At 36.8% G+C, this 22731-nt stretch overlaps 1 protein-coding gene across 1 annotated transcript in view; it reads right to left on the bottom strand.

Annotated features, from left to right (window-relative positions):
- The window catches only part of Wwox (WW domain-containing oxidoreductase), a 102753-nt gene extending 82410 nt beyond the window's left edge, over positions 1-20343 (bottom strand). The window contains exons 1-3 of the mRNA XM_067146649.2: positions 20185-20343; positions 13902-13966; positions 12939-13175 (exon numbers count right to left, since the gene is read on the bottom strand). Coding sequence (XP_067002750.1) covers positions 12939-13175; positions 13902-13966; positions 20185-20279 — 397 coding nt within the window. The 5' untranslated portion in view covers positions 20280-20343. The remainder of the gene's footprint in view (positions 1-12938; positions 13176-13901; positions 13967-20184) is intronic.
- Between the last annotated feature and the right edge of the window lie 2388 nt (positions 20344-22731).

Genomic DNA, 22731 nt, shown 5'->3' with positions numbered 1-22731 from the left:
AATTAATTGAACTTACAGAACTGTTTAACTAATACCATATCAAAAGTAAAGTTTAGAGGAGAGGTTTCTGAACCATTTTTGATTACAACAGGACAAGGAGACTGTTTATCACCATTACTATTTAATTGTGCATTAAAATTTATAATAAGGGAATGGTACAAGGTCAACCCAAAGGACATAAAAGTTGGAAGCTCCAAACAAAATTTAAGTTTAAACTATATAGGATTTGCTGATGACCTTGCTCTATTGTCCAACAATATTCAGCAAACTCGACACCAAATTAAATCTCTACAGAAAATAGCACAAAAAAATAGGTCTTACAATAGCCTTTGAATAAACTGAGATCATGTTTACACATCCCCCACTAATGAGTTAGCCGGAAAATTTATAATGTCCAATAATGGACCAACTATATTGGTATCAAATTTACTCATTCGGGACAAATATTTCTGGTTCCCTATGGGAATCAACATCTATATCATCTGATTGCCAGGCAGGCATCAATTAATAAAAATGAGACGAAGTCTCTCATAGTACACTGGCACTGCCAGTGGCTCCAAGTAGCCTACACAGTGCCTTCCACGGTATGCACTAGCCATGCGTCTTGGTAATTTAAATTGAAACAAGAAATTAAATGGTTCAACCTATTCAATACAAGTAAATAAGAAATGTAGTGTTACATTCTTATCTGGTTAAAAGCGGTACCAGTTTCGACCACCAATCTGGGTCATCATCAGCTGATTAAAAATACAAAAACAATGCATAGGAAAACAAAAAATTAAAGGATAAGTCTTTCACAAAAGTAGTTCAAGAAGCAATATAAGACAACAGGGGTTAGCACTGCACAATTTTAAATCATAAAATCCAGAAGAAGTGTTAGATCAATCACTTATATGTACCAAGGCGCAAGTCCCTGAAGAGTAGCACAACACACGCAATGTCCGGCACTGTGCCTTAAAATGTTTACGAGAAGAGGTGAACAGTTCACTGAACAAGCCTGCAAACACTGCCAGGTGCGAAGTCACAACATGATTTAATAAATTTGAAGTCCCAAAATAATGTAGAAATCGAAGACAAGTCGCTTAAATAAAGTAAGATGCTAGCTCCTGAAGATCAGCGCAACATACGCAATGTCCGACACTGTGCTTTTAAAGCCGACGAAACTCTGTGAATAGCTTAAAGAACAAGCCCGCATATGCTTCAGTCGCGAAAATATGTAATCTGTATACTCCATTGAAGTATATATCAATGATAATAGGATCTTGTACATTCTTTAGAGATGCAGAACACTTGACATGAAAAACAATTGTGAAGAGGAAAATGTTAAAAAGTGCAATATTGGAAACAAACGAAAAACGCATATGCATAGCGTGTTATTTCTTGAAGATAAGAATTCGGGTTGTACTTGAGGTAGCGTAAGTTAGCGTAAGGTATGAGTTTAAATTTGAATGTTGTAATGATCTGAACTGTGGTATTATAGTATAGGCCTACAGTTCAATTCGGAAAATAGATTTTTAAATTTATAAACCAAGATGAGAGGTGATAAGAAAAGATGGGATAAGGTAATAAAGGAGGAGGATTAGTAGATAAGAGAAAATTAAAAGAGAACTGGAAGTTAAAAGAAAATGGGAAAGGATAGGGTAGGAAAATAAATGAGGGGAAATTTAGGGTGGATTAGGAGGATGAGTTACTGGAGGTAGAAAACTGTGTAAGGCATGGAAAATTGAATTTGGGTTTAGAAATTTAGCATTTTTGAGAAGAATTAGAAATTATTACAAGTGATGAAAATCATTTTTCGTCCGTATTGAAAGTTTCATAAACTGTATATAGGATAATATCTTTTGTTTATTTCCACCTATTCAATACATTACAAGAAGTTGGCATTTATTTTAAAACATTATTCAGATGAGACATGTTTCGCCTCTCACTTTGAGGCATCTTCAGTCATTATCAAAAACCTTATTATTTTACCAGGCATCTGGTTAAAGATATTCAAAAATGTGTTTGATGATTATAAGAGAGGTAAGATTTACGTTAGTTATAAACATGTACATGAAGTAACTAAAAATCCAATATATTGATAAAAACATATGTAGTTCTTTGTTGAATAGGACTTGTTTGATTCTACTATAGTAAGAGAAGGTGGCTTGAAGCCGTAGTCCTTAATAGATGTCTAATACATAGTGGAAGGCATAAAATATCAGTTCTATGAGAATATACATTACATTCAAATGATACTAAAAACTAGTGGATTCAAAGGTAGTACATATAAAATGTTCAATGAAATAACTATTGATCTAATAAAATGATAAACACATATGTAGTTCTTTGTTAATTAGGACGTCGTAAGATTGTACGGCTTAAAGCCGTAGTCATTAATAGATGTCTAATACATAGTGGAAGGCATATGAAATCAGTTCAATGAGAATATATAATACAAACAATTGATACATAAAAACTGGTAGATTCATAAGAGGTACATTTAAAAATGAAGGCGTCACGTGACTATAAAAGACAGTTGAAGGCTTAAAGCCGTAGTCAAGGTTTGAAATGTAGGTCAAATAACTGCTAAATATATGGTAAAAAGATATAAGTCAAAATATACAGCTTAGTATAAAAAATATGAAGGAAAAACATTCCAATTGCTTGACAAAAGTTACTTGACGTTGGCGTGCGTATGTCCGTGATATTTATTGGTCAACATTTCGTAGGTTATTTTAGATTTATTCGGCAAGATTGCGTTGACAAGAAGTTCACCAGATGTTTATAGTTGGCCTAATTTGTAAGAAGAAAGTTGCAGAGATGATGATGGGTGGAAATTCTCAACGTTGGTATGGTTTTTTTGACGTGAAGGTTGGAGAGCTGTTGTGTTCTTCTTCGATGACAATATATTTTATAAAACGTTGATTGTAAATAATTTATACTATTGAAGAGTATTATGGAAGTCTGATGAAACTGTTGAATTATTGTTGTTATAGAATGGTTCTGAAATGAAGAAAAAAACTGTAGTTAATTTTGACGAAAATGAAAGAAAACATGGGAAGGTTTTGTTTAAGTGTTGTTAGTGAGAAAATGTTGGTGCTTACCTATGGCGTTGTAGGCCCATTTAACAAGCTGTGTGAGGCGCTATTAGGATACTAATGGTCACTAACGGTTTTTACTCCTTGTGTTGTACGTATGTCGTCTGACTAGAGGGGGGTGGGTAGGAGGGGGCGGAGTTGTAGGCTTGTGATTCGTGAACGGGAGGGAGTTGTGAATGGTAGGGGAAGCGGAGGGGCGTGTATCATTTATTGGTTTCTGAATGGCGCGTGAAGGGGAATTACGTAAGATGGGAGGGGGAGAGGGGTATGATGTATTTGTTGATGTAGGGGTGTTTGTTGATACTGTTTTGAAAATATTAAAAAACTTTTTGTCCTGAAGGTTTACATTATTGAATAATGTTACTATTTGGTCATATAAAGGGCTTCTATTGTCTATTGGATCATTTAAATTCTTATTAGCATTGAATTTTTGGTCCAAAAATATGTATAAATTTTCGAATTCGGTCATAAGTCTACCTTTTTTTACTGTTTTTAAAATTTGAAGGTCCTGTTCAATTGTGGTAAAGTTGTGCCCCATTTCTTTCATGTGATTGCTCATTGCTGAGTGTTTATTATGTTTCTGAGCATTGAAATGTTCTGTGTACCTAGTTATGAAGCTTCTTCCTGTTTGTCCGATGTATGAGCTGAGGCACTCATTACATTTTAATCTATAGATACCGGAGCCTGAGTATTTATTATTTTCTGAATTTATTGTATTATGGTTGAAGAACATTTTTTGGTTTGAATTTTGAGTTTTGAAAGCTATTTTGATCTCTTGATTTTTTAAGGTGTTGGTTACTTGGTGTATGATTGGGTTGGTGTATGTAAAGGTTGCGAACTTTGATTTTTCATTTTTTATTGGGGAGAGGTTTGTGGATAGTTTCAATTTAACTTTATTGATTAGTTTGTCTATGATAGAGGGATTATATCCATTAAAAGTGGCTATTTCTTTTATTGTATTTATTTCTTTTTTTAAATTGGTCGCTGAAAGGGGGATTTTTAGAGCTCTGTACACCATACTATAAAATGAGGACTGTTTGTGTGATTGTGGATGAAGGGAACTTTGTTTAATAGTTATAGGTGTAAGATGTACAATATTATAGGGAAGGATCCACCTTTCAATACTCCGTAGTAAAAAGTAGTTACAACCTGTTTAATGGGACCGGTTTCAACACATTTAGAGTGTCATCATCAGCCAATTAGCGAAGATCTTAAAATAACTAACATATTGAACACAGGCAATATGTTAGTTATTTTAAGATCTTCGCTAATTGGCTGATGATGACACTCTAAATGTGTTGAAACCGGTCCCATTAAACAGGTTGTAACTACTTTTTACTACGGAGTATTGAAAGGTGGATCCTTCCCTATAATATTGTACATCTTATTTTTCTCTATTCAATACGGAACTATCATGAAGTTTTTAACTTTAAAAGTTATAGGTGTGAATGAGGGTTTTCTGTAAATTTGGAAATCAAACTTATTGGAAGTTCTTGTTATTGTGATGTCAAGAAAATTAATTGATTTGTGGTTCTCGTCCTCTTTAGTGAATTTAATATTGTTATCCAGATTATTTAAATAAGTTAATATGTTTTCACTATTGTTGAGGTTTTTGTCAATTATTACTAGCGTGTCATCAACATAGCGTAGCCAGAGATTTAATCCATTGATGTTATTATTTTGTTGTTCTCGAGGTTTTCCATATAAATTTCAGCAAGTATTCCGGATAAAGGGTCTCCCATGGCCAGGCCTTCCTGTTTGTATATTTTATTGTTGAAAGTGAAAAAGTTGTTTTGTAAGACGAAGTTTAGTACTTTTAAGAATTCTTCTATTTCTATTTTGCTTAAATTGCTATGTTTGGAAAGATGGTTTTTTTATTATTTCTATAGTTTTTTTAGCGGGAATGTTTGAATACATGTTAATGACGTCGAAAGAGCACAATGTGTGATTAGGTTTTAAGTTAAATTTTTTTAGAGTTTCACATAGTTCTATTGAATTTTTGGGGTGTTTGTTATGGAATTTGAAATGTTTTTTGAGAAATTTCTGGAGGAATTGTGAGGTTTTATATGTCGGGCTATTTTGGCTGTTTATGATTGGTCGGATGGGAACGTCCTTTTTATGTACCTTCGGTAGTGATCTGACGGTGGGTAGTTTGGGGTTCATATTAATGAGACTTTGGTATTCATGTTCATTAAATAAAAATGAAGAGTTTTTTAAAAGTGTTTTTAGATTACGTTGAGTTTTGTAGTGGGATCCTTTGAGATTATTGTGTAGGTCTCATTAGAGAAGAACTCCTCTGTTTTATGAATGTAATCTTGTTTTTTCATTAAGACTACAGTATTGCCTTTGTCGGCTTTAGTTATTATTATGTTATTAGTGTCCACTTTTTTTCTTAATTCTTGGATCTGTTTTAGTGAGGACGAGTTATTTTTGTTAAAAATTTCTTTTACAAGGGCAGGTAATTTCTTTTTAATTTCGTATTTTATGTCGTTTTGTTTGTCTGTTGGAATTTGTTTGTTTATGTTTGTTTCAGCTTCGGCTATTGTAGTGATTATATCTTTTGCTTTATGTGGGTTGGGCCAATTATGTTTTAAGCCTTCGTTGAATAAACGTGTTTCTTTATCTGTAAAGGTGACGTCGGATAGATTAATTGTAGTTGGAATATTGTTCCAAGGAGAGGGGGATATTTTTATATTACTGTTCCGGTTCATTGATTTTGCTTTTTCTTCTTTTAAGTGTGTCAATTTATCAATATATTGGATTTTTAGTTACTTCATGTACATGTTTATAACAACTAACGTAAATCTTACCTCTCTTATAATCATCAAACACATTTTTGAATATCTTTAACCAGATGCCTGGTAAAATAATAAGGTTTTTGATAATGACTGAAGATGCCTCAAAGTGAGAGGCGAAACATGTCTCATCTGAATAATGTTTTAAAATAAATACCAACTTCTTGTAATGTATTGAATAGGTGGAAATAAACAGAAGATATTATCCTATATACAGTTTAAGAATTAGAAAGTCGAATAGAATATTGGGTTTTTCAGAAATGTTATTTAAATTGAAATTAGGATTGAAGTATTGGTCAAGGTGAATAAAACAAATTTCAGTAGTGTTTAGAAGGGAGCCTTTGTTAATGATTTTAAGTTTTTTTAATGTCTTTTTCAATATTGGTGAAATTATGTTTGGAGTCTTGTATGTGTTGTCCTACAGCAGAGAATCTGTTGTATTTAATGGCGTTGATATGTTCAAAGAATCTGATATTAAAGTTGTGTCCTGTCTGCCCAATGTACGAGGAACTGCAGTTGTTACATTTGAATCTGTATACTCCAGATTTAGAAAAAGCATTAGATTTATTTAATGATTTAGAGACGTATAATATTTCAAGATTTCTGTTATTGGTTCTAAAAAAAATTTTCATGTTGTGTTTTTTAAGAACATTGGTTATTTTATAAGCATCCTGAATGAAAGTAAAAGTGGAAAATGCAGTGGGTTTGGTTTTGTCTTTTGTTAATGTGGTTTTAGGACGGTGTTTGAATTTGTTGATGATACAGTTTATGAAAGAGTTGTTAAAGCCATTAAGTTTAGCAACAGTATGGATGGTGTTCAATTCGTTATTTAAATCTTTTTTAGACATAGGGGTGTTGAAGGCACGAATAATTAGGCTGTTATAAGTAGCACGTTTATGTGCTTGAGGGTGTGAAGAATCCTGCCATATTGTGGTTGCTGTTTGGGTTGGTTTTCTGAAAGTTTTGTAAGTTAAAGAAGGATGCCTAGTTATAGCTCAGTCTAGAAAATTAAAGAGTTTTGTTGTGTTCTGATTCAAGGGTGAATTTAATGTTAGAGTCAATGTTGTTAAGAAGAAGTGTAGAGGCTGCGTTGGTTGATTCTTCATTTAAGATTACTAATGTGTCATCAACATATCTGGCCCAAAAGAGGATATTAGAGAAATTATTATTATTATTATTATTATTATTATTATTATTATTATTATTATTATTATTATTAATGTTTGTGTTTTCTAGGAAATTGAGATATATTTCAGCTAGAATGCCTGAAGCTGGTGAGCCCATAGCTAAACTATCCTATTGGTAAATGGTGTTGTCAAAGATGAAATAATTCTTGTTGATGACCAATTTTTAGATTGACATGAAGTCTTCCAATTTCTAGTTTACTCAGATTACTGAATTTGTTTAAATTGTTATTTATTATGGGGAATAATTTGGAAATTGGAATACTGTGATACATATTTGCGATGTCAAAAGTATGGAGAGAAAAATTTGGTTGGATGTATAATATAACTATTTATAATAGTTTATTTAAATCCGCCTTGATCAATACACTCATTAAATGAAAGACATTTTTTCTCTATTTTATCTGAATTGAAAATAAACAATTTCTTTGCCTGGCTGGCATACTCACTGTTAATAAACTTAACCATGATAGGTTAATATTGTGTTTGGTCCATATTGACTGGTCTGAATGTATAATATAACTATTTATAATAGTTTATTTAAATCTGCCTTGATCAATACACTCATTAAATGAAAGACATTTATTCTCTATTTTATCTGAATTGAAAATAACCTATCATGGTTAAGTTTATTAACGGTGAGTATGCCAGCCAGGCAAAGAAATTGTTTATTTTCAATTCAGATAAAATAGAGAATAAATGTCTTTCATTTAATGAGTGTATTGATCAAGGCGGATTTAAATAAACTATTATAAATAGTTATATTATACATTCAGACCAGTCAATACGGACCAAACACAATATTAACCTATCATGGTTAAGTTTATTAACATTTGGTTGGATGTCAAAGTTCTTTAATTTGTCGATTAATTCAGAAGTGTTTTGATAATTTGTAGGATAAAAATTGATAATTTTGTAGTAAAAATTTTTGGATGAAGTTAGAAGTATTATATAAGGGACTGGGTCTGTAATTGATTATTGGGTGGATTGGAATGTTAGTTTTATGAATCTTGGGAAGGGCTCTGGCAGAGGGTAGGCCTGGGTTCATGTTTATTAATTTAGTTTTTTCTTGATCTGTGAGGAGAAAGGAAGTGTTTTTTTAAGGTTGGATTTTAATGGCCGGGTCATTTTTAACTATAGAAAAAGAAGGTGTTGAAGAAATCTTTAGTTTTAGCTATGTAGTCAGATTTTTCCATTATGACAGTGGTGTTGCCTTTATCATATTTGGTAATGATGAGATTATTGTTATTGATTTTCTTTTTAAGATCTAAAATGTGTTTATTGTCATTAATTAAATTATTATTATTATTTAGGGAAGTGTTTTTGTTGTTATTAATGAAGATTTTTTCAAGTTTTCTTTTTACTTCATATCTGATTCCATCTTGTTGTTCTGTCGGCACTTTATTAATGGCTATTTCAGATTCAATTACTAAATTGGTGGCTATATTGAGAGTATCGAGGTTGGGCCAATTGTGTTTAAGAAAGAATTACGTTTTCATCTTCAGAGTTGTTTTAGATAAATTGACAATGGGAGGATGGAACTGTTCCATGGTTACGGAAGGTGTGTTAATGTTCTTGACATGATGTTTATCTAAAATAACTTCATTGATCTAACTTAAGAGACTTTTAGAAGCACAGTGCCAATCTACTCTTCAGGAACTTGCTCCGTAGTACACTTGTGTATTTGATCGGCGACTTCTCCATAATTTTTGGATCTATCGATGGGCAGTGCTATTCCCTAAAATTACAGTGTCTCATAAACTGCAATTGAACGCTAAAAAAAATTTGATCAGTACTATATTTGGATACGTATTTGATTCTGGACTTCTCATACAGTGCTCTCTAACGCTTATGTCTAACTAACGTTCTTGATCCATGACTTCTTCACAACTGACACGCAGTGTTGATCCTTAAAATTATACAGTGCCTTATAAACTGCAGCTGATAAATACGTATTTGATTTTAGACTTTTTTCATAACATCGTGTTATAGTGCTTCATAAACCGCATCTGACAGTATCATCTAAACTTCATATCTTTTCCTGTGCATCTTATTTGTGATTGACTATATTTCAGCGCACAGTACTCCCTAAAGATTTTAGTGCTTCACTATCAGCAACCTACAGAATTCTTTATACTTCGCAATTTAATTATCTGTGCATTGTTTTACACTTCTTTGTGATCGGCTGATGATGACCAAAAATACTGGTCGAAATCGCTACCAATTTTAATTAGATCGGAATGTAAACTTACATTTCTTATTTTAATAGTATTGTAAGGTTGAATGATTTTATACTTTCTTTTAACTTATTAGTGAACACCACAAATGGACAGATTAACTGCTGAGGTTGATGCAACACAGACGAGGGTCACTATTATACTGGTGTCCTTGCTCTTTTGCATCATGTCAGTCTGGATCTCCTAGATGTCTCATCGGACACTTCGTCAGGTGACGTTCGGTACGGTGCAGCATGTCAACCATAACATACACTGCAAATAACTACATAATGTAGAGAAAAAATTGTTTACAATGACTGAAGTTAATTAAGTCACGATATCATGTTAGGTAGGGTCCACTGTGAGCGGAATATCGAATCTTTGTAGCTTACTGTGTGATTGGCGATGGCACGTAGTTTATACATTTTTGTAATCAGCACCTCAAACATATTCATACAAACCACAACTCAACTACAATTGCAATCGCAACTTGTGCTAACTTCCTTTATATATATATATATATATATATATATATATATTTATTGAAACAGGAACGCCCGTACTTCAGTTTTGCGGAGAGCATGGATAACGCCAAGGCGTGTACGGTTCATGCTATAGAGAGTACGAGAGAAGGGTAGTGAAATAAGTTCATATTTAAAGTGGAACTTGCAGTTTATTCAAAAGAAATGCATAGAAATCATATCACCTTTTACAGACGAATAGTTTGAATGCCCTTGGAGATGTGGAGGAGGCGTTGTCCCACGTCGTCGGTGTTGACCCACGGCTGTTGTCAGCCCTTGATGTTGACGGAGACTCGAACCTGGGGCGGTCGTCTGATGATAGTGCGGCGTGGAATAGTTGTTGGATTTTGTATTCCACTAAGTCCCATGAAAGGAGCAGAGAAATGTAAAGTTTTCGCACAGAATGTCAATGGAATCTGATACGACACTTCTCTACCGCATTGCACTGCGAATTAAGGTGAGACACTGTTTGCTGTTCGAATAGGTTCCACTGTAAATGGTGTTGGACGCACATTTGAGAAAAAAAGAGAGATGAGTTCAAAGTCACAGTTCTGTGAGAATAATTAATATTAATGAACGTAAGTTTTCGTGGCTCATTGTATTAACATAAAGAAATAAATGAACTGGATTAAAGCCACTATATATATATTTATTAATAATAAAGCCAAGCTTTCAGCCAAATTGCATTGGCCTTCATCAGGGCATGAGAAGTTTTTGCCTCCGACAGTGAGCAAAGAAATTATCTGAAGGAACGTGGAAGTCATGCCCGTACTATCCACGGCCTACCCCACTAACTGGACTCAAGGATCGTGGCGCTGTGCTGTGGTGGTTGGGAGGGAAGTTACTGATGCACCGCCCTCTGTCGACAGTTTGAGTGCGTCCCGCTGTGCCATGGTGGTGTTATGCATGTATTTCTGCAGTACAGGTCTCCATGTATATGATAACTTGAAGCCGTCTTCCCTGTTGATGTTATTTGGGCGCAGCCCTATCTCTATGGCTTCCCTCACAAGACGAGCATAGCAGTCTTTTACAGGCGCGATGACCTTCGCCTGGTCAAAGAGGATTTCATGGTCGGTAAAGAATGTCGCTCTTTCGTCCTCCACGGAGAACGCTATAAGCCAGTCTGCCATAGCAGAACATTTCTACAGTACAGACCATGATATCCTCTTTGACCAGGCGAAGGTCATCGCGCCTGTAAAAGACTTCTATGCTCGTCTTGTGAGGGAAGCCACAGAGATAGAGCTGCGCCCAAATAACATCAACAGGGAAGACGGCTTCAAGTTATCAAATACATGGAGACCTGTACTGCAGAAATACATGCATAACACCACCATGGCACAGCGGGACGCACTCAAACTGTCGACAGAGGGCGGTGCATCAGTAACTTCCCTCCCAACCACCACAGCACAGCGCCACGATCCTTGAGTCCAGTTAGTGGGGTAGGCCGTGGATAGTACGGGCATGACTTCCACGTTCCTTCAGATAATTTCTTTGCTCACTGTCGGAGGCAAAAACTTCTCATGCCCTGATGAAGGCCAATGCAATTTGGCTGAAAGCTTGGCTTTATTATTAATAAATAATTAATATTGTTCATGCAATAATCACTATCAAACTTGAAATGATAAGCAATGAAAATAATTTGGAACCTTCTGAGATACGATGGTTCACCACTTCACTCAATCTCAAAAGAAAATAAATTAAGTCCTTCAGACACAGTCTCTGCACCGTTTGCAATGAGTACGCGCAAAGTCCCAGCACACACACTCGTAGAAATAAATTAAAGTCTCTGCGAAGACAGAAGGAAACAGTTTATAGCACAGTCTTGTGAAAGAGAACAAAGTTCTGTTACAATTCAGTCTTAACAAAAATCACGTAACTTCTCAGAGGTAAAATTATCACTGAGGCACAATATTACACATAAATTTAGACATAGTCTTTATGAGGGGAATTGACATAGTCCCTCGAAAAGAAATAAAGGTACCGTATTCCACGAATCAGCACTGTCCTTGAAAGGAAATATCGGCACAGTTTTATGACAGTAAATATTAGCACAGTTCTGTGAAATGGATTGACACTGTCTTTTAAAAATGAGGATTGGCACAGTTTTATGAAAAGAAAATGTCGACACTGTTTTTCTCACGGAGTGATTGACACAGTCTTTGGAAGAAAAGTAGGCACTGTTCTTTACAAAATAAAGTGACACTGTCCATAAAAGAATTGTCCTGTCACTATGGCACAATTTTACAAAATAGCCTAACACAGTCTCTTGTAGAGGAAACAACTAAAGCACAGTCTTTATGCCCTAAGTCCTTTAAGCACAGTTTCAAAATGTACAGTCTCTTCAATTACACAGTTCGCAAAACAAAATGATGTTACACGGCTCGACAGACTGATATTAACAAGAATAAGCTTTCGCTTACACGCGAAGTTAGAGTCCACAGAGAAGGTTTTCAACACTAGTATTACATACTTTCGAACCCCGGTCCTAAGCCGGACAGAGTAACGAACCGTATCACATAGTGAGGCAACTGGTTCACGACGATGTGCTCGTTCGCACACACACTGACACATCCAGTGACACTCTGACTTACTCAAGGCTGGCGACCTCCTTTTATTGCCCAAGGTCGGACGGTGAGACTGTAAATGTGAGCATTAAAAAAAATTCATATCTCAGCCATCCTTCCACCGATTTTAATGAAATTTTGGGTAGTAGCATTTGTTGTCCAGGCCTACAAGGTGACGTTCTCAAAATTATGATTTAACCTTCCGTTCGTGATGAAATGCCATAGAATCGAAAAGAACTTTCGGTGTGACGTCACTTGGCCTTGGCTGGCACTCTGGAGTAGCGCTTGCTTGCATGCTGTCCCCCCACAATGCTGCGCGCTCGGCGCTCGTTTTGAATCCATACAGCCGGGTGTTAGCAAGTTCTCCTCAAGAAATACATGAACGCGAATGTTCGCAAGGCATTCCCGTTTCAATATATCTAACAAAATATAATATAATATAAAATATAATGATATTTAAAAACATGCATTGAAGTAAAATTTAGTTCCTCGGAAGCTATGATGGCACTTGTTCAGTATAAGATTATGGTAAGATGAACACGGATGAGGTACTTGATTTTATATTCCAGGAACTGTACCTATCCCAGTGTTGGCTCCGGTAACAATTGCCACTTTGCCAGTCAAGTCACGTCCATGTAAGATTTGCAGAGCTGAGGTGGAGCCATCAAAGCGTTGACGGAAATCATGAGGATGATCTTTCTCTTCAGTTGCAAATGCCAGTCGAGGATCAGTGTAAGTGGTGCGGCGGTTTGAGTGATCCACGAAGAAAATTTTTCCATCCTCAGAGACATTCTTTTCCCAGCCAAATGGAAGATCTGCAATCAATATGAACGGTAACAAAATTTTAATTTACTGTGTTTCACAAATTTAAACACCTGAAACTCATTCAACAGAATAGATTTACATGTAAGGGCATAATTTCAGAATTTGTGGCAAATGTGTTATACTGTCCACTAATGCTGCATCATTGGAAAATTGCAAAATCAAGGCAATGTGCACCTCACTGCTATCATCAATCTGGAATGGGGTACAGGAGTTAACAGCAGGGGAACAAATGAACGATATGCACTTATACAGTAATGGAGTGTTGTCGTATTCTTTTACGCACAAACTGAACACAGACATGCCCTTCAAAATATTCAGTCCTTCCTCCGTGTGCCAACATTATTAATGATGAGGAAGGCGTTGAATACTACTGGTGGTGTTGGAGCATCAGTGTGTACTATTTGTCATTGACATGCCCTTATAATGGCTGCCCAGTCTACCAAGCATATACCATGCAACAGCTTCTTCAGTTTTAGAATGAGAGCAAAGTTGCAGGGACTGAGATCTGGTGAACAGGGAGAATGTTTTAAGACTTCCCACCCCCACCGCAGTACAAGGACCCTAACAGGAGCTGCACTGTGGGCTTGAGAGTTATCAAGAAGGCACGATGCCCACACGTGTCCACAAACAGAAATCTGAGTAAAGTAAGCAGAATTTATATTTGGATTATTAAAATAATAAATACTGAGAAAAGCTATCGGTCTTGGGAGACATACCTCCAGACACAATCTTTTTCTTTCCAGTCCGTGGATGCGTCCACTGGGTTCCCTGAGTTGAGTGACTGAAACATACAAAAGTACAGTAGGCTACTAATAATCCCTGAAATGAATACAAGATACATTTCTTGTACACAGGTCTATTAAATGATCATACATCTAATGTTGCAACAGATCTAAAATCTACCTATTAACTTTCTACTAGATTTTATGATGAAACATAAGATTTTAATTAGTAAATAAATCCACCATTCCATAATCAGGCAGGTGAACTGACAAAATGTTTCAATGCTGCTGTCTATTGGTAACCGAGGAAATTAGGGGAAACTGAGGCATCAAGAATCATGAGGTAATGAGGTATCACGGGTCATAAGTTTTTTAGTGAATCATATGATTCTCTCCTTGATGGGTATTCATTATATCTGGGTCTAAAAAAGGACCGATGTAAAGACACAGAATACTGTTGATTGCAACTGTGAGCTCAATGCATTAGCTTTGCTGCACTTTCATTCAATCTCACTTACTAAACTACTATCCTGGGAGAATACGAATGTTTAATACATGAAATGATCTAACTTACCTCTTCCACTTCCTTCTGTATTCCCAATCTGACACTTCTTCCCTAGTGACATCACCTTAGTCTTGGAAATATTAATTTCCTCCCTGCCACTTGACTTTCAGTAGATGATCCATGTAAACTATGTACAACAAAGGTGAAAGACTACAACCTTGTCTAACCTTGAACCACTCATTCTACCGTCAGTTCTCACTGCAGTCCAATTGTCAACATAAATGCCTTTGATTGCTTTTAATAATTACCCTCAATCCCATAATCCACCAATAAGGCCAACATCTTTCCCAATGGTACTCTTGTCATATCCTACCTTCTCTAGATCTATGAAACAAACATAATTGCTGAATCCCCTCATAGCATTTTTCAACTACCTGGTGCATAATGAAAATTGATCCTGAGAGCTCCTCTGTGATCTGAAAAGACATTGGTTTTTATCCAACTTACTCTCAACTACTGATCGCACCCTCCTTTTCAAAATGTCAGTAAATACCTTGCCTGGTATACTGATCACAGATATACCTTGAAAGTTGAAGCAATCCTTCCTGTTACCTTGCTTACATATAGCCGCAATTACTGCTTTCATTCTATGAGAAGGTACCTTATTAACATTCCATGCTAATCTTATTACTCAGTGAAGCCTTTTCATCCCTGCCTTCTCAATATATTTTACCATTTCAGATCTAATTTCATCTAACCCTTCTGCTTTATGACAATGGAGTTTATTTACCATCCTTTCCATTTCTTTCATCTAAGTACAATTCCTTGTCGGGCCCACAGGCCTATTAGTGTTGATAGAGGATGGTTGTGCAGTTGTACTTCCTCTTAAAATAATAAACGCCACCACCAGCAGCCATTCTTTTTTTATATCCCAAACCCTGTGACAGTAAGGCTAGTGACAAGACCAATGGCCAGTGACAAGTACACGAGGGAATATGATGCCATGACTGATGTTTACATAACATAATAACGCCTAGAAGAATCGGCAATTTTCAGCCAGAATAGGACACTTGAGGTTTGTAGCCTCATTAGTAAATGTCAGGGATATCTGTAAGTTGGTGTAAGATTTGCGCTAAAATGTATGGAAAGTTTACAGGTTATTAATGGTTTTCATGGTATCTTTTTGCATGCTATAGCTGTATGATGTATACAACCCTTATAGATGCATCCTTTTATCATTTTTCCTTCATTAATTACAACTTTAAAAACTTGTTCATCTTATTCCATCTATAAGTTAGTTTTGATCTGCATAGTTATTTTTTAGTTATCATAATTTATATTGACTTAGTAAAGTGGGCTTCGGCTCAACAGCGGTTAGTTTTTCTAGCCCTGCATCTCTGCATTCGGGAGGCGGATGGGCTGGTCCCCACTGTCAGCTGTCCTGAGAATAGTTTGCCATTCTCCTGCACTACAGCAAATGCCAGGATAGACTTTTTTATAGGCCGCGGCTGTCACCCCCTCATGTTCTCTGCTTCTCACGGCTACAAATCTCCTTGGTCTGAGAGAGGGTGTAACCCTCTAGGAGGCCCGCCGTACTCCATCAGGGTACGGAATGAAAACTGTTAGTAGTAGTAGTAGTAGTAGTAGTAGTAGTAGTAGTAGTAGTAGTAGTAGTAGTAGTAGTTTGAGTTGGTCTCCTCCTCTACTACTGATCAGCAATCAGGGTCGTCGCCCAGTGGCAGATTCCCTATCTGTTGTTTTCCTAGCCTTTTCTTAGATGTACACACAATTGTCACCTATGTGAATGACACGATGTGAGATTATTTTCAAGTATATGCCCCTCAAACAGGATGTATCATTGATGGGAAAGAAGAATTCCTTACTGAATGTGAAGAACAATCAATGGAGGAGAACACCATACTTATTGGTGATCTGAATGCCCAAGTTGGTAAAGAGAGAGAGAAGGTTGTGAAAACATCATCGGACCTCAAGTCTTCTTCAGAATTTCTGTTCCTAAAGCCAACTTGACTGATTTCTGTGTGCAAAACAACTTAAAGAATACAAAACACATGGTACCAGAAGAGGGAGAGTCATAAAATGACAAGGTACATTTGGGATGGAAAGCTCAAAATCGTGATAGACTACATCATCACTGATGGCAAAGCTTATCAGTATGTTAGTGATGTCAAAGTCATACGCAGTGGCTGTCTAGATAGTGACCATCAGACATTAATAGTTGATCTTAAAGATGACCATGTCCCCAAAGCTAAGTGCATGAAAATGCCAAAGATCAAGATCTGGTTGTTGAAGGACTCAGAGAAGAAAGAGAACTTACAAGCAAGGATAACAACCAAAATTACCCAAAACTGAGATTAGAGTGGTAGAAGAAGAATGGGCATTGTTCAAAGAAACTCTTGTACAGGAAGCTGAGGAAATCTGGGAAAACAAGTGCAAAACCAATAGAGAAGGAAACACCTTGGTAAAGTAGAAAAAGTAAAAGAAGTGAATATGGAAACCTTCTTACGCTGGAAACCAATTATAGTAGTTTGATAAAAACAGAGGAAGGAATCAGAGATGAAATGAAGAGATACTTCAGCATGTTGTTAAATGGAGATGGAGACAACACCACCACCACCAATTGTAGAATAGGTGAAATCCAGAAAAATCCACCCTCATTAACATGCCTTTAAGTCGAAACAGCACTAAAGAACATGCAAAACAGTAAGGCATAGCGTTGTTGTCACACACCCTAAAACTGTTGGGAAAGATCATCGAAATGGGACTTAGGAAGATAGTGGAACCTTTGCTTGAGGAGAACAACATGGATTCAAGTACTATGGACCTCATTTTTTGCCGTAAGAATGTTTACAGAAAAGTAGGCTACTGGGAATATGGAAAAACTCTTATGATTACTTTTTTGGACATTGAAAAGGCCTATGACAGCGTCCCTTGGACCAAGATCTGGGAATGCCTGGAAGACATCAAGGTGCCAAAGTAACAAACTATGGCTCTACCTTACCAAAAGCAAACTACAGGCTATTTTATAGTAAAGGCAACATTCCTGAAGCAAGCACTATTTATATCCAAATTCTCACCATCGAGGTTAGCCTATGAATTACGCAGAGAAGCAATTTTTCTAGAAGATCTTCTTCACCTAAAACTGACCCTACAACACATGCAAGTATTCGAAAAAGTGTAGGCCTATCTCAAACATTCCTGGATGGAAGGTGAAATATGGCTGGATTTTGACAGCATGGACGCTATGACCAGGGATGATTGGAAGGAGGCAAACTACGAATTCAGACGCATTCTCACCAGGTTTTCAGTGCATGGATTTCATCACAAGATATGTCGCACCAAGTGCTCCAATGATCCATCGGTCGACTGTGTGTGCTCTCTATGCATCCAGACCTGCAGCAGATACCATGCCATTGAATGTACAAAATGATCTGTATCGCTAACAAGATTCTGTGTGGATGGGACTTAAGTACAGTAAACTCTGCCCGATATATTTGACTGATGTAATTACATCTGGCCAATGGTTACTGTAAATATACTTGTAACAGTAGAAACTGCCCTACAGCCAATAGGAATTCACAGGAAATGGTCGCATCTCAAAGACTGACACAACGCCAGTTTTAATTTTTCTGTATACATACATACATCATTATAGACTGTTATGCTTTTCAGCGTTCAGTCTGCAAGCCTCTGTGAATTTACTAAACGTCGCCACAACACTCTATTTGCAACTAGTGCTGTAGCCTCATTTAGTTCTATACCTCTTATCTTTAAATCGTAAGAAACTGAGTCTAACCATCATCTTGGTCTACCTCTACTTCTCTTACCCTCAATAACAGAGTCCATTATTCTCCTAGGTAACTTATCCTCCTCTATTTGCCTCACATGACCCCACCACTGAAGCCTGTTTATACGTACAGCTTCATCCATCGAGTTCATTCCTAAATTAGCCTTTATCTGCTCATTCCAAGTACCCTCCTGCCATTGTTCCCACCTGTTTGTACCAGCCGTCATTCTCGCTACTTTCATGTCTGTTACTTCTAACTTATGAATAAGATACCCTGAGTCCACCCAGCTTTTGCTCCCGTAAAGCAAAGCTGGTCTGAAAACAGACTGATGTAAAGATAGTTTGGTCTGGGAGCTGACTTCCTTCTTACAGAATACTGTTGATCGCAACTGCGAGCTCACTGCACTAGATTTACTACACCTTGATTCAATCTCACTTACTATATTACCATCCTGGGAGAACACAAAATCTAAATACTTTAAATTATCGACCTGTTCCAACTTTGTATCACCAATCTGACATTCAATTCTGTTGAATTTCTTACCTACTGACATATAATTCAGTCTTCGAAAGGCTAATTTTCATACCATACTCATTGCACCTATTTTCAAATTCCAAGATATTAGACTGCAGGCTTTCGGCACAATCTGCCTTTAAGACCAAGTTGTCAGCATAGGCCAGACTGCTTACTACATTTCCACTTAACTGAATCCCTCTCTGCCATTTTATACCTTTCAGCAGATGATCCATGTCAACTACGATCAACAAAGGTGAAAGATTACAGCCTAGTCTAACCTCAGTACGTACCCTGAACCAAGAACGCATTCTACCATCAATTCTCACTGAAGTCCAATTGTCAACATAAATGCCTTTGATTGATTTTAATAATCTACCTTTAATTCCATAGTCTCCTAGTATGGCGAACATCTTTTCCCTCGGTACCCTGTCATATACTTTCTCTAGATCTACGAAACATAAACACAACTGCCTATTCCTCTCGTAACATTTTTCAATTACCTGGCGCATACTGAAAATCTGATCCTAACAGCCTCTCTGTGGTCTGAAACCACACTGGTTTTCATCCAACTTCCTCTCAACGACTGATCGCACCCTCCCTTCCAAGATGCCAGTGAATACTTTGCCTGGATAGCCTACTAATCAATACGATACCTCGATAGTTGTTGCAATCCTTCCTGTTCCCTTCCTTATACATAGGTGCAATTACTGCTTTTGTCCAATCTGAAGGTACCTTACCAACACTCCATGCTAATCTTACTACTCTAAAAAGCCATTTCATCCCTGCCTTCCCACTATACTTCACCATTTCAGGTCTAATTTCATCTATCCCTGCTGCTTTATGAGAGTGGAGTTTATTTATCATAAGCACAGCAGAAGTCTCTTTCGAAGTACAGACTTTTTCTGACTGCCATACGGTAATTGCGGAAGATCTAACATGCGTTTCCTTTCTTTACTGTGATTAAAAGAACCCTTGTCCAATTTCTGTTTCCAAGCACTTTCTCGCAATAAACTTACTACATTTTATATTCCTGATAAGCAAGGTTATGTTGTAGCTGCATTGCGCCACATGTTCACATTATTCGGTAAACTGTCAAACTGGAAGTAGAGTAAAAATTTCACACGATAATTGTTTACACATAACCTCAACAAATGCCCAATGTATCCCATCATGTGCTAAATAACAAGTTGAAGAGGATGTTTCAGGCAATTACTCGCCTTAAAAGATCGACAAAAAGGCAACATACGGTAGATAAACACCGATAATCGCTAGAAAATTAGTTTTCAAGACACTAATGGAGCATTCACCACGTCTGTTTATACCTGCATTGTATTTGTCAAAAAAAAAAAAAAATAATGGTAATACTGCCATACAAACCTCCTGTCATGGCCAAATAAACCACGTTACCAAAAGATATTTGGAAGTCTATAAACTTGAAATAATCACTTACTTTACGTAATATACATTGCCGTCATCAGTCGTCCTTTCTTCCCAGCCAGGAGGCAGTTCGTCTTCACTGTCTGAATCAGGCAAAACCTGCGCCATTTTTCAAAATCATATGACACTTGTCAAAATCAAAACAAACCACCGCCTGCTCAATCTCGCATCCAATGACTGAGACTGATTACAAGAAATATATCATGTGTATCTGCGCTCGAGCAGGCAGTGAATAACCATGACAAATTCAGCGCACGATCAAGACCTTAATGCTACTCTCGATCGTTCAAAGATGGCGAATCGAGTAGCCGGAATTGTTGGAAATGTGGGTTTGTTTTGGTTTGTTGTTATCGTATGTAGTCTGTGTAATTTTATGAAAGTTGGCGATAAATGTTAGTGTCTTTGTAGAATATAAGTATACGAGTGTATTTATATGAGTCAGTGGACACATAGGATCTGTAATTATACGCAGTAATGTGAGAATGTGCTCGTTTTGGTCGTGTTTTTACCCATTAAAGAACATGAGTGCACTAGGTGGACCAGGATTTAGTCTGACGATGGCAATGCCTCTCATACAACTATTCTTAAGTTTCCTACGGAATACAACATTAAGAGAGAAACGGATTAGGAATATACATCGTGATTATTTTGAAGTCCATGACAAAACTGTAGCGTGCATACACCATTTTGAGAATAAGTCTGAGGTTAGAGAGGACATTTCTCTACTTTCAAACTATTCGTATTCCTCGAAAAATATTAATTTAGATAGAATATAATTGATACTGTGATATTCCGTCAGTGTCTATGTGCTTCAGAGTGTCGAGTGATTTAGATGCAAGTGTATTTTACAATAATCTGCGCTTTGTCTGCTGAAATGTTTGGCTCGATCTTGGAGCATGACAGAACTTATAAGTGTGACAGATGGAACAATCTGTATACTGTTACACAGAAGAAATAGTGACTTAGAGGGATTAGTTGGGTTTGTAACGTAGGGTTTTGCACTACCAACACCTTCCGATTCATTCTGTGGTTATCTGTTACCAAGCAGAGAGCGCCGAACTGAAGCTCGCCCATGTGATTGCTTAGTCAATAGAGTTTTTGCACTCATGTTCTTTAATGGGTAAAAACATATAATATCTTTAATGTCTGAACGTTTCATTACTGAGGTTACTATCATTGTGTGAAGTGCTGCTATGCCATATGTCAACATTATGTTAACATTACCAGGGCCGTTATTTGGGTTAACATAATCATTTCGGGTGTACTTGGGCTAAGTGACTCAGGCGGTTAAGGCGCTGGCCTTCAGACCCCAAGTTGGCAGATTCGATCCTGGCTCAGTCCGGAGGTATTTGAAGGTGCTCAAATACGTCAGCTTCGTGTCGGTAGATTTACTAGCACGTAAAAGAACTATTGCAGGACTAAATACCGGCACTACGACGTCTCAAAAAACTTAAAAATGTAGTTAGGTGACTTAAAGACAATATCATTATTATTTCAGGTGTACTTCACTTTCATTGGTTGCTGATTTTAAGAAATTGTCCACCACTTCAAAACTAAGGTAACAAATTATGTTTTATAGTTCTCATGAGAACGAATAAATCGAAGAATTTAGCACCTTAATTTATTTTGAAACATTCAGAATGATGTTAGAAATTTCATTTTAACAGTTTTATCATGCATTTTCATCTATCCAGAGAAGGGAAATCTAAGAGAAAACATTATTTGACGAATCGAATTTTCTAAATAATCATCTTGTTGGTCTCCTTTCTAATAGAATATAATCTGTGATTCTAGTTGATTATATGTGGTGCGTACTTGTTAGCGAAGTGTTTTAATATGTGTAAAAGTGATTTTCCGTAAGATGTTACATTTATCATGTTAAATTATCGTCGTTTATATAATTTGTACGTGATATTTTCGCGTTAGCCAATACCAGTAATCCGGCTACTTCGGCCACCATGTTTTTCTTATATTACGGTCTGAGGATTGGAGTCGGTCTTGGAACGATTGAACTACCGGCACAGTGACGCACGGAGACTGCAAGGTCAGGGCAATTTATACCGCCATATTTGTGCCTGGCATCATTCTTCGCAGACGACCTATGCTTCCAGATGTCCCTAGCTTCACCGGTGGTGATTGGTGATTTTTGTTTTAAGAGGAATCTGCGACCTGGGCAACTGCCCTAAATGAAGATCATTAGTGATTGACTGATTTTTTGACTGATTGATTGATTGATTGATTGAAGTACGACTAGGCAACCAGTCTCTATATAACACTAATCAGAGAAAAAAAGAAAGGGATCCAACACTTCGAAAATCGGCCAAAAGGAGACAAGGGCCATGAAAGGATTATGCACAAAAGCCTATACAGTATCATGTCTATAAGGATGGGCCGTGAAAGCATCAATGACAACTATATTAGACATGTTTGCGAAATTAATAACTGGTTTGATAGAAGTCAGTTTGGGTTTACGAAAGGTTATTCCACTGAAGCTTAACTTGTAGGATTCCAGCGAGATATAGCAGATATACTGGATTCAGGAGGTCAAATGAGGCGTCCA

Source organism: Anabrus simplex, chromosome 4 (genome assembly GCF_040414725.1).
Source record: "Anabrus simplex isolate iqAnaSimp1 chromosome 4, ASM4041472v1, whole genome shotgun sequence".
NCBI classification, from domain to species: Eukaryota; Metazoa; Arthropoda; class Insecta; order Orthoptera; family Tettigoniidae; genus Anabrus; species Anabrus simplex.
Note: the sequence above shows the minus strand (reverse complement) of the source record. Positions and strands in the feature narration are given on the sequence as shown.